The sequence below is a fragment of the Tiliqua scincoides genome, chromosome 7, assembly GCF_035046505.1.
Source record: "Tiliqua scincoides isolate rTilSci1 chromosome 7, rTilSci1.hap2, whole genome shotgun sequence".
Classification (NCBI taxonomy): domain Eukaryota; kingdom Metazoa; phylum Chordata; class Lepidosauria; order Squamata; family Scincidae; genus Tiliqua; species Tiliqua scincoides.
In genome coordinates this window covers 39330986-39343215 of record NC_089827.1, presented here as the reverse complement: position 1 = coordinate 39343215, position 12230 = coordinate 39330986, and the positions used below count along the sequence as shown (strand labels likewise).

General features: G+C 47.2%; 1 protein-coding gene and 1 pseudogene across 1 annotated transcript; both read left to right on the top strand.

Annotated features, from left to right (window-relative positions):
- The first annotated feature begins 1335 nt into the window (after positions 1-1335).
- On the top strand, positions 1336-10962 carry MGST1 (microsomal glutathione S-transferase 1). Its single transcript, XM_066633849.1, has 4 exons — positions 1336-1440; positions 7019-7179; positions 8469-8563; positions 9157-10962. Exons 2-4 carry the CDS (start codon positions 7054-7056, stop codon positions 9404-9406), a joined length of 471 nt encoding a protein of 156 aa, XP_066489946.1. The 5' UTR covers positions 1336-1440; positions 7019-7053; the 3' UTR covers positions 9407-10962.
- On the top strand, positions 6027-6146 carry LOC136657746 (5S ribosomal RNA; annotated as a pseudogene).
- Positions 10963-12230: the final 1268 nt, after the last annotated feature.

Below are 12230 nucleotides of genomic sequence, written 5' to 3'. Positions count from 1 at the left end.
TAGATCCTTTTTAAAAAGTTTGTTTTCCCAATCTATTATTATATTTCATTTCTATCTCACCCTCTCACTGAGGTGCTAAGGGCAGTGCATGCAACACATACACCCCCACCCCCCCACAACAACCCTGTGAAGTAGGGTTGTTTATCCACACAACAACCCTATGAGGTAGGTGAGGTTGAATGAGGATGATTGCCTGGTTCACATCCAGTGACTGGGATTGGAACCCAGGTGTCCTAGCCTGGTGCCCTAATCCCATCACCTGCCACACGCATGGATGCAGTGGTGCCATGGAGGCATGTGCAGCATCCTATGGCAAGGGGGTGATCAGAAAGCCTACTTGGCATAAGTCCCCTGTTGCTCTATGAGTCTACTCAGATCTGCGCCCAGAGGAGTGTGGCTAGGCTGGGTGACACCATTATTGCCATGATCTACCCCCTGCTCTCCCCAACACATCTCCTGGAGGCCTTGATCCCCACCCCATTCCTCCACCCTGTCATTCTTCCTCCCTGCTCACAACCCCCCCCCCAAACTAAATTACCTGTGCCGAGAGACCTAGGCAAGCCACTACCACATGGCACACACCTGAGTAGCTTGTGACAGTCAGGCACATGTGGTGGTAGGGGGGAGGCAGGTGAGTCCTTCAAAAAGTACCACCACTGTGTGAGGTGAGCAAGCACACCCAATCCATGTGCACAACTTGCACACCTCACAGCTTGTGGTGCTTTTTGTGAAGGATTCTGGTGGGGAGGCTCTGCCTTACCTGCCTCCCCACCCACCGCATGTCCCTGGTGACAGTGTATCGCTTTTTGTGACACTGTACGTCAGGCTGTGCTGCCAATCACAGGATGGGACTGCCAGGCAGTTTCTGTTACGCATACTGAATGTTCCTAAGTCAGCCTTCATTGAGGTTCCACTGAGTAGTTGGTGAGGTTGAGCCTGCTGTTTTATTGTATCTTTCGGTTTGACCCACTCCGCAGTTGGTTACTCAGCAGAATGCCAGGCCATGAGCCCAGGCTGGAGCCTCCCTGGTGAGATTCTCCACCAATGTCTGACACTTTCCACCCCACCACGCTGGCCCTCTGCACATGGGCAGGAACACCCAGCTAGAATGCTTGAGAAGAAAAGTGAGTGAGTGGACAGGATGGATCAACCTCTGCAGCAAGAGGCCCAGAAGAGGAGAGAAGAGGAGGAGAAACGGGGCCAAAGGCTAACGAGAGCCTGTTGCAATCTGTGGGGTGTGTGCCGGCCCGGCCCGGGTCCAAGGGGGAGGGAGGAGTGGGTGAGGCACATCCCAGAGCAAGGGGCTGGCTGGCTGGCTGGCTGAGCGTGGGAGCGGGTGTGTAAAAGCAGGCTGGGCGAGCAGGGCTCTTCGCCCCGCTGGCGCGGCTGGTGGTGGATCAGGAGAACAGGCGGCGCCTCGGCGGTGACCCTTTGCAACAGGTGAGCTTCCCCGGCAGCGGCGACGCTGCTCGGAGCTTTGCTGGTGGAGCCACTCGCGGGTCCCCCCTGCGTGCGAGTGTGGCAGAGAAAGGCTTCTCCTGCCCCGCGAATGGGGGGGGGTGGCGCCGATGGCCCTCCACCCCTCCCATCCCAGCCCCCCACGTTGCCCGGTTGAACGCAGGGGCGTCGAGTAGGACGTGCTCATTCAGTAGATGAGCAGCCCCCTCCCAGCTAAGCCCCCTCCCCCGCTGATGCAGCAGGGCCAGGGGGCAGTCTGGAGACCACCTCCTGGTAACGGAGGAACATTTGTTTCCTTACTTCCGGGCAAGCCAGGCTGCCCCAAAGGGTCTGCTCAGATCTGTGCCAGCTATTTTGCTGTTGCAAGTCCCAGGAGAATAAGGGACAGGGAAGGGGACAAGGATCAAGGTTCAGATCCTTCCCCCCCCCCCATTCTTTATTTTCAAACCAAGCTAAACTTCGTGAAAGAAAAAGAAAACAGCTGGATATATAAACAATCTAAAGTTTTCCATTAATATTGCTTACATATTTCACATGGCTTTGGATACTTGTCAAGAAATGGCCACCAGATAGTCTCAAAAGCATCAAGGTGCTGCCAGGATCCCCCCTCCCCCCCATGTTCTGGCTCCTGTCCACCCCTTTCCCCATCCCTCCCCCCAGTAGCATAGCTAGAGGGGGTGCAAAGCACTTGCATGGCACCTCACCCTCCCCTTCAGAGCCATTCTGGGCCTCTAGAGCAGGGGTGGGCAAACTTTCAACTTTAGGGATCATCATCAACTCAGATGACAAGCTGCACCTGCTGACATTCTCTCTCCTATACAATTGTTAAAGGTTCAGGATCCCTAAAGTTGAAAGTTTGCCCACCCCTACTCTAGAGCAAAATGGAGGTGACTCCTCCATTTTTCTCTAGTGTCCTGGAATGGCCGCTTGTATGCTGTGGTGAAGCGCTGTGCACAACTTAGTGCTTTGCACCCCCTCTAGCAATGCTACTGCCTTCCCCACCCAGTTCTGCCTACCCCCATTGCCAGCTTATCTTTGCTGCACTATGCGCTGGTACCACCATATGACCATTTACGGCAGCAGAACTGTGCTCCTCTGTCATAAAGGGTTGCATAGCCCTATTTAGGATTGAGGTGTTCGTGTGGGGGTTATTTAGTGCCCTGTGTCACATAGGCGTCATTCTCACATCGGTAATGAGCCTTTGTCTGGGATGTACACTTCAGAAGGCAGGTGGGGTCTCACATGAGATGTTCCTTTGTACAAGAGGATGCCCTGTACCTCAAAAGCTAGCATATTAAGAAGGTGGTGCCCCATCACCCAAGCTGCAGCCAAGGCACCCCAGTGAGTACTAGGCTGTAGCTCTTCCTGAACCTGAAAGCCCCCAGTTCAGATTGCACCTCAACTGTGTACGCAAGCTCTTGGCTTTGGCCTCTCAAGATTCTGTTTGCCTGTGACATTCCAGAAGGTGGAGAAGAATAGTTTAGTGTGTGTGTGTGTGTGTTGGAGAAATTGATGTTCCTGTTTTGCAAGGCATGTTCCATCTTCTGCTAACTGCTAGCTTTCCCATGCTTTCAGCTGAAACCTGCACTGTGTGTGTTTTTGTGAAGAGAGGCTGGGTGCAGACAATATTCAGCATAAAATGGAACTGGTTCTCATGGGATGTCCCATGAGACATCCATAGACCAGATAGCCGTGTTTTTATGTAAATAGATCCAAGGTGCATATGATTCCTATGATTAAAATAGTATCCACTTCTCTGCAGGGCAGCACAGGATGGACTTATTAAGTGCTAAAGATTCATTACTCCCTTTCAGAATGAATTGCTTTGAACAGCCAAAGCAGCCAGTTTGGCTGCTTTTAAAAATTTTTTTAAATAAGCATTTGCAAGAGAGGGAGGGGAAAGACAAACTCTTTCCACTTTGGCATGAGTAGGATTGAGAGAATTGCACCGCATTTATTTTTATAAGCACACTTCAATCAAGCCTGACGAAACATAAATTGTGCGGCCCACCCACCCCCATGCCTCGTTCCTTTGGGCGCAGTGTTCCCTAGCATATGTGTGAGAACACTGGCAGATAAAAAAAAATGGGCAAATATGAAACTGGAGGAGTGTGTGCTTGCAGATAAGAAGAGCTCGGAATATGCTGTGGTTAGGCCTGCCTCTGGGTACACTCCTTAGAAACTGGGCACAGGATTAGCAGGTTACAGCAGCATGGAGGTGTTGCAAGTAGGGACAGAAGCTTTGGTGCCTGCAACTACGTTGTTGTGAAATGAGGGCAATTAAACTGGCTGGTTCCTGAGCTTTTCTGACTGCACTGTTTATTAAACTCCCTGGGCACTTTGTCCACCTGTTGAGCCTCTGAACCTCATGGGTTCACTGTAGGGAGGACTTCAGTCTTACTGCCTCTGCTGCCAGTGAATGATGTTTTTTGCATTGCATTTCTTCATTCTGAGCTGGCTAAGCTACTTTTTCATTCAATTTTCTACTGATAAAGTGTTATGAGTACAATTTGGTGTCACTACAGAGGGTTAACTCCAAAGGGACTTTAGCAAGAGCAGAGTTGCACTTCTGCTTGTGCAATGGGGATTACCCAGACTTGGTTGATGGCTCCCCCGCCCCCTGCAACACTCTGATGCCAGATCTTGTACTGTGTAGAGAAGGGGGTGGGGAAACCCTGGGCAAAGTTCTACTCATTCTTTGTGAGATGCAAGCCAATATATAATTTTCAGGTCCATGCATACAAAACCCTTGCCTCAACCTCCTTGAACCAAATGTCTCTGCTATCCACTTGTCAAAGCGAACCAAAGCTTTGGTTGTGGACACAAATAGTCCTTTCCATAGGCTGGATGCAGCTTCCAGCTACCTTACCTAAAGAGCATTGTACAAGTATCACCACTCGTAAGTGATATCACCACTGATCTGATAGGGGCTACATGAACACAGCGCCACACACAACCTGTATCAAGTAACAGCAGTGTGAAGCATCCATTTGTGCAATTCTTCAATCAGTGGTTTGCACATGGAAGCTTGTGTCCAAGGATGGGAACAGTGTGATAAACTGTAGCCGCAGATATAAAGACCATTGCAGACCTAGGTTTGTGGCTGTTGGAAAGAACCAGTACAAGTTTACTGGATTTGTTGCAGGAACGTGTTTTACTTAGGGCGCAATTCTAACCAACTTTCCAGCACTGACCTAGCCGCAATGCAGCCCCAAGGTAACATAACAAACATGCCCTTACTTTGAGGAGGCCCCCTTGACTCCCTCCCCATTGCAGAATGCAGTGCACCCCACATTGGCACAGTTATGTCAGTGTTGGAAAGTTGGTTAGGATTGTGCCCTTAATCAGAAATTAGATTAATCCTGGGCAGATTAATCCTGGGTAGAGAGCATGTGAGAATGCAGTTTGGGTTAGCTTGATCTGGGAAGCAGCCACACAGTATAAATGTGTTCTTATTTCTTATTGCCGTGCAGCATTTGTTTAAATTTGTCCGTCTTTGTTGTCATTCTTTCCTACCCTGAGTGTGAACCTTGAGTCCTACCTTTCAGTCATCAGCTCATTGCTCCACAGTATTAGCCAGGGAGGTGTGATCTCTCTGCAAATACTCACACAACAAAGGTTTCGTCCATCCCCTCCAGGGGCTTAGTTTTCTTTTCCTTACAAGTCAATGTTTTCCTTTTTAATATAATCTTTAAAATGTGGCAAAACCTGTTTTTGGGTACACATTTTGATTTCATGGACAGATTTAAGCCAGGATTTGTTTACAAAACCTGATTACAAAACCTCCACCCATCCCTTTTCCTCATGAACTCTTGAGCACTGTACTCTTTGCCTTCCCGTTATGGGGAGGGGAGATCTAAAACTGCAAAGTATATTTTATCTAGGGGTGAAAGTCTGGCCAAGCCACACAACATGAGAACTGCACCATTTCATTTTCATTTTTTTGGACATGTTAGTAAGCTGTGGAAAGGCAAAGTGGATGAAGAGCACGGCATGAGAATAGGGGATTTCATCCTTTCCCCCAGCAGTTTTTCTGGCAAAAGTTCCCCTCACAAGCTGCTGCTTGCCCTGAGAGAAAAAGTGTGGATGCCCAAATATTCACTTGTCTCATTGAAACTTTGACTTTCCTTGACATTTCTCAAATATTTTGTCTGAGAAGGAACAGAAACTTTTACTTCAGATTTGACTGATGATGAAATCCTGTGACAGCCTCAGGATGTGAAGAACTTGCCTCAGAAATATTTTTTGGCACTACTCTTTGGCTTCCCTCAAAACTCTTCAGATGTTGCAACCAAGGAACAACCTCCAAATTTGCACAGAATTGCATTTTAGTAATTTTAGTGGAAACTGTCTTGATTCTTTCAGGAGTCTTGTTGGCATCTGTTGTGATTTGGGAGTGAGTGTGGTTATTAAATTCCTAGGACATGTTCACACATTACCTTTGTATAGTTATAGTGTATTTTTTAACATGAATAATGTGTTTTTTGTGTAATGATACGGTGAGGGTTTGTTTTTTTACATGGAGGAGCAGTCAGAAATATGATGTCCCCAACATCTGTGGTGATCTGTCCAGCATCAACTATTACCCTGCACATGCCCGATCTCTTCTGATCTTGGAAACTAAGCAGGGTCAGGCCTGGTTAGTACTTGGATGGAAGACCGCCTGGGAATACCAGATGCTGTAGGCTTATACCATAGTCTTTCGAGACTGAAGGTTGCCAACCATCTACCTGTGATCTGTCTGTGGTGATCTGGTCCAGCATTCTACCATCTCACTTTGGCATTGCGAAAATTACTATGGGACACCACTCAGAATACACAGGCCTACTCCCCCCATACCCCTTTCTTAAGTTGTCAAGGATGTTTGAATGAATTTAGGATATTTTGGGGGTGCTGAATCCAAAAATGGCATTGGTTTTGCCCAATTGGCTCTGGTTTTGGGGGGTATGGCATAGCCATCTTATATCCTGATTCAGACAGCTTTCTCATGAGGAAACCGACACTGTGGCTTCCTCATGAGGAAGCTGCTTGAATCAGTATATAAGGTGGCTATGCCGTACCCCCGAAACTAGAGCCAGTTAGACAAAACCAATGCCATTTTTGGATTCAGCACCCCAAATATACCCAAGAATAGGCCTAACTTTTATGACAACAAAATGTGTTTAGGTTTGTGTTATAGTTATGACATTGCTGGCATTTAAGGGAGGGGCAGTACTGAAGTGGGAAGGAACTACAGCATAGGCTCCTCCTATGTAACCTGCAGTGAGACAGCACAGAAAAAGAGCCAGACCGCAAATATAATGAGATTGTAGGCCCCCAAATAGTTAGCTTTCACTTGATAATGAGTAGTAGCCACCTGCAAACTGATGGCTAACACAGGAGTAAAGTTTAATGTCTAATGCATTTGAGTGCTCTCACAAATGTTATGCAACAGGAGTTGCAATCCTACATATACTTACATGGAGTAAGCCCCATTGAACGAACTGAGACATACTTTTGAGTAGACATGCCTAGGATGGTGCTCAGGGTTGCTGATGTATTGTAACATTCTTGCTTTCAGTTTCTCTCAAAGGTCTTCAGCAGAAAGGGGCCAAAATGATCGATCTTCGGGAAATCCTTGATCTGGAGATTCTCTTGGTTTTTGCCAAATACACAGTCTTGCTCACTGTGAAAATGATGCTAATGAGTCTGATAACAGCATTCTACAGAATGAAGAAAAAGGTAAGCCACCAGAAACTAGGAGACGCATAGAAATGAAGCCGCTAGACATGAAAGGGTACCGTGCTTCTAAAGATATATGCTATCTTCTGCCTGCCAGTGTGACAGAAGGGAAAGCGGGCCAGTGGCTCTGGCACTGGAAGAAGTACATGGGGAGGGCTGTAGCTTTCTTGCAGAGTGCATACTTTGCATGTGTGGGATCCCAGGTTCAATTCTTTGCTTTTCCAGTAAACAAAAAAGTCTCTGGTAGAGCATCTGAAAAGATCTTTGATGGAATTATTTTTTCTTTCCTGAAACAACAGTTAGTGCACAATACATATTGCTTGCATATTACAGGGGAGCCCGTATCCATGGATCCCATATCCGCGGTTTTATTTATCTGTAGGTTGCCCCCCCCATGCCTCCTCCTCCAGAGGCAGGAGGAGCTCTGCTTGAGAATCAAAGGATGTTCTTGGAGAGCTGCTGCTTGAGAATCAAGTGTGCTGGTTCAACAATAAATGGAATCTCAGCCTACCCAGTAACATCCAAAGTGTTTGAAGTGTTTGTGTGGATCAGTACTAATCTGTCCCTGTTGTAGATCCAATCCTGTCTATTTCCCCACTGCTAGTGCAGGGTGCCAAAAACAGATGTGCTATATCCAGTGGGGGAGGGGGTTTACGAATCGAGAGGCGTCAGAGGGGAAGGGAAATTTAAATCTCAGCTTTTTAGAATGTACAAGTCCAAGGAGAGACGGGATGGGGAGGCTGCAAAAAAGGAGGATGTGCACCATCGCCACTGGATACACCCCTTCTTGCAACCGTCTCACCCCCATTCTGCTCCATTTCACCTCCACCGCTGCTTTACCTGCTCTGGCAGGTACGACGAAGTCGAGCAACATCTGGGTAGTGCTGCCACCTCTTCTGCTGTTTCTTATACTGTCATAAGTGCCCGGCAGCCAAATTCACAATAGAATTGGGTTGTGATTTCTTCTGTTGTGGTGTGCCACCCATAGTATATAGAGACACCCCTTTTACTGAGTCAAACCATCAATCCATCTAGCTCAATGTCATCTACGGTGACCGGTTGCGCCTTTCCAGAGGTTCAGACGGGGTCTAATTTAATCCTATCTGAATATGCCAGGGATTGAACCTGGGACACTACATGCAAAACGCATGGTCTGCTGCTGAGCCGCATCCCGGTCGTTCAGGATACCAGCCCGGGCTCATTCTTGGGTTGAGTTTACGGACCTGGTTTTTAATCTGAGCCTCGCTGCTTCTAATTACTTTTGTTCTGCGTGTCTTTGTCTCGAACAGGCATTTGCTAATCCCGAAGACGCAGGATCTCTTGGTAAAGGAGACGCTGCAAAAAAGTTCGTGCGGACTGACCCAGATGTGGAGCGTTTGCGCAGGTAATCGGGGGATTCTCACCAGACTAAAGTTTTTCTGGGCTGTGATTAGAAGGGGTCAGCATAAGCATCATAGGGCAGTGTGGGTGAAAGAAAATGGCCTTTGTGGAAAATATGAAACTAAAATTATAATTGTCATGGGGGGGGGTGGAGAACCAGGAAATTGAATAAATTTACATAAATGAATATATTAGATATGGAACTTATATGAATGAATGAAGGTCTTGCAGTAGCTGAAGGCCTATAAAAGGCCTTGCACAAAGCAAGGCCAGCCTTTCCTTCGCTGCCACTGCTGCATCACAGACATGAAACAGCAAGTAGTGGAGGGAGCTCTCCTCCCACAGCTCAGGTGAGAGGTCGAACAGTCATCCTCATGCTGAGAGCAGTTGCATCAGGCCAGCACGGGCTCCAACAAGTCTCTGGAGGGCCAGAAGCTCATTGGAGACTGGGTGCTCCCTGAGGGCCTGATTGAGAGCCCCCGAGGGCCACAAGTGGCCCCCGGGCCGGGGTTTGGGCACCCCTGGTGTAGTGTTTTCATTGGGCAGCAGATACAACAGAGCCGTAACACCATGTATCATTTGTACTTCTTTCCCCAGATGCCACCTCAATGATATTGAGAACATCCTTCCATTCATCTTAATTGGATTCTTTTATTCCATCAGTGGTGTTTCTCTTGCCACTGCTACTCTCCATTACAGAATCTTTTTTGCATCACGAATCTTCCACACTATTGCCTACCTGGTACCTCTTCCCCAGCCCTGCAGAGCTCTGGCTTGGTTTACTGGTTACTTGGTGACCTTTTCAATGGTATACAAGCTTTTAGTGCACGTTTTGAGTATTAGCTAGAAAATGATTATAGTTGCCACACCACACTTTCCAAAACACACTCAATACTTTCCTATAGCTGACAAGAGAAGGTCAGCGCGAGGTAGGCAACTGTCTTTAGGGAGACTAGCCCACCAGTGCTGGACTTCTCAATAAGGAGCCCCTGAGAAGCTCCTGAGGGTCCCTCAGAACAAAGGTTTTAAACCATTGTCTTCCCATACTTAGCAAATGCCCATCTGTCTAACAGGCATCCCTTGTTGGGGCTGCAATGATTGAAGCTCCCTTGTTTTCCTCCACTGGTGTTGCTGGTGTTGCTTCATTAATTAATTTTTTCTGTTTAACAAATGACTTGCTCTTTTCCAGGGCTGGCCCAAGACTCCCCAGTGCTTTAGGCAGTGTGCCAAATGCTGCCCTCCTACCCTTGTGATGTGCCAACTTCCATTTTTCCCATTCCCTTGAGTGGAAAAGGAAGAGGGGTATGGAGCGGAAGAGGAATTGTGGAGAAGAGGAGAGTGGCGGGCAAGAGTGTCTCTAATCCCCTCTTCCATTTCCAATCCAGGGAGTGGGAACCATGGAGGTGAGTGAGTGGATGGTGGTGAATGTCCCCACCAATCTGCTGCCTAAGGCACCTGCCTCAGTCTACCTCGTGCATGAGCCAGCCCTACTTCATGTGGTCAGAACATCCAGGACTCTGCTAACTGACTGATTATCCAGTGTGTATTGAAGCTGCTGGTGCTGGTCTCCTATATGATTGTCACTTTGTCTAACCTGGGCTTTTTTTTGTGCTATTTTTTTTTTTACTTTTAAAAGTTGGGGATCGTTGGTCAGGATAGCTTAGTGAGGCCTCATGTACAAAGGCAAAAATTATTCAGAATAGCGGATGCTGGGGGTGGGCAGCAGGAGATAGCGGTTGCTTTCATGTGCTGTTTGCAATGGCTGCCCAGAATGGCTCTGACAGCGGGTAGGAGGGACCACGTTCAGTGCATGTTGCAGCACCTGCAACTGGGCCACCCCCCCCCATAGGTGATGCCAGTGATTGAATTCCATATCCACAGCCCACTGTACCTTCTTGCCAGAAGTCCTCTGTCAAGGCTTGAAACCCGTGTTTACTACGCATGCAATTCCGGAGGAGACAAACACATTTTTTAATATCTTACTTTGTGCAGATCTGTACCCTAAGGTGACCCCAAAAGGTTATATTTCAGGAAACAGAACACATCCATAAAGCATGAGTAATGAGAAGGATGCTCTGTACCACGTTCCCTGAACATCACTCAGCATTCCAAATGATTTTGTCAGCAGAAGTTCGCTTCAGTGTCACTCTGTTCTTTAGGGTGATGTTTGTATACCTAATTCTGAGCATTATGAACAACTTTCTTGTTCTTGTTGAGCAAAAAAAACAAATCCCCTCCTTTCTCCTACATGTTTTATTTCACCGCGGAATGAGTGGAGTGACTTGTTTGAGCTTTAAGATTTTGTAATGTATAACAACTTTCTATCGATGGCATGTATGGATGGTAATTTTCCACAGATGCTATTTTGGGATGCATCTTTGTGAAGCATAAATCAATAAAGACAACAGCAAAAAGAAAAAGTGTGTTTGAATTTTGGGGCTGTATTTTCCCCTTCGACTCCTCGAACAGCAGTCAGCAAATAGAATGTCACAATGAATCAGAGATTCAAATCAGAGAGTTCTTTGAAGAATATTTACCTTAATAATAAGATACAGCTAGCAATGCCAAGCCTGGATGCAAAGGCGACTTTGATGCAAATAGATGTTTGTAACCCAGTGTTGGAATAACCTCAGGGAGCATAATTTCTCTTAGTCCAATATTTAAAAAAAAAATAAAAATGTTTTGAATTTTTATTACCGCAGCTTCAGCAGTACTGTTTGCCATAGAACTGGCAATCGCAGACCTTTTATTTTTGGATTTTGTTGCCCAAACTTAACGTGGGTCCAATGGTTATTCTTTCTTGGCCATGACATTTACACATTACGCTCTTTCTCCAAAGAGCTCATAATGACTTGCTTATGGTCCCCAGGTGATCTCCCATTCAGGAAGCTTATGCCTTCATCTGTGGCTGAGCAGGAGGGCAAGAGCCATAGCTCTATCTGACTACACTGCACTATGCCTTGGTAAATGGTACCAGTTAGGGACCTGGCCCCTCTGCTGCCCCAGCGTTCAGGTCTGCAACATGCTGCACCCCCACATCATACTGTGCCCCCCAGGGGATATTTACCTGTGCGCATGGATCCTCATGCGATGCTTCAAAAAGCTCCAAGAACCTTGTGAAGCTTCTGGCACGATCTTAAACAGTACTTCCGGTTTTCGATGAAATGCTGAAGTACTCTTTAAGGACGCTCTGGGGGTTTCAGAAGGCTTTTGGAGCAGTTCAGAGCACTACGCGGGGCTTCACCTGCCCGCGGAATGACTCCTGTAGGGAGGCAGAGGCTGCATTGGGGGCATGGCACCTGGGGCTTTTGCCCCCCCCCGCTCCCTCTCTAGGACTGCCACTGAGTGGAACTCCTGTTTATCTGAACGTCTGGTTATCTTGATTGGTAGTATTTAACCTCTTCTTTTCAGTGACCCACTTTTCACACTAATTAGCAATGCAGGATCATTTTTAGCACAATCCTGTGCATCTCTACCCAGAAGCAAGTTCCACTGAGGTCAATGGGCCTTACTCCCAGATACAGGTGGATAAGCTTGCAACCTTTCTCCTTTAAAAAGTCATATATGTCTGTATATATATCTCTCTGCCAGTTCTGCCATTCATTGTTTTCTTTACTCTTGTCCCTGTAAGAGCCCAATTCTGAGCTCCTAGTGCTGGTCCTATACTGGTG

Excerpts from the sequence above, each read along its gene's own strand:
- MGST1 (XM_066633849.1), top strand. The coding sequence starts at position 7,054 with ATGATCGATCTTCGGGAAATCCTTGATCTGGAGATTCTCTTGGTTTTT. Across the intron at positions 7,180-8,468 it reads TCTACAGAATGAAGAAAAAG|GCATTTGCTAATCCCGAAGA; the intron begins GTAAGCCACCAG and ends TGTCTCGAACAG. Across the intron at positions 8,564-9,156 it reads GATGTGGAGCGTTTGCGCAG|ATGCCACCTCAATGATATTG; the intron begins GTAATCGGGGGA and ends TTCTTTCCCCAG.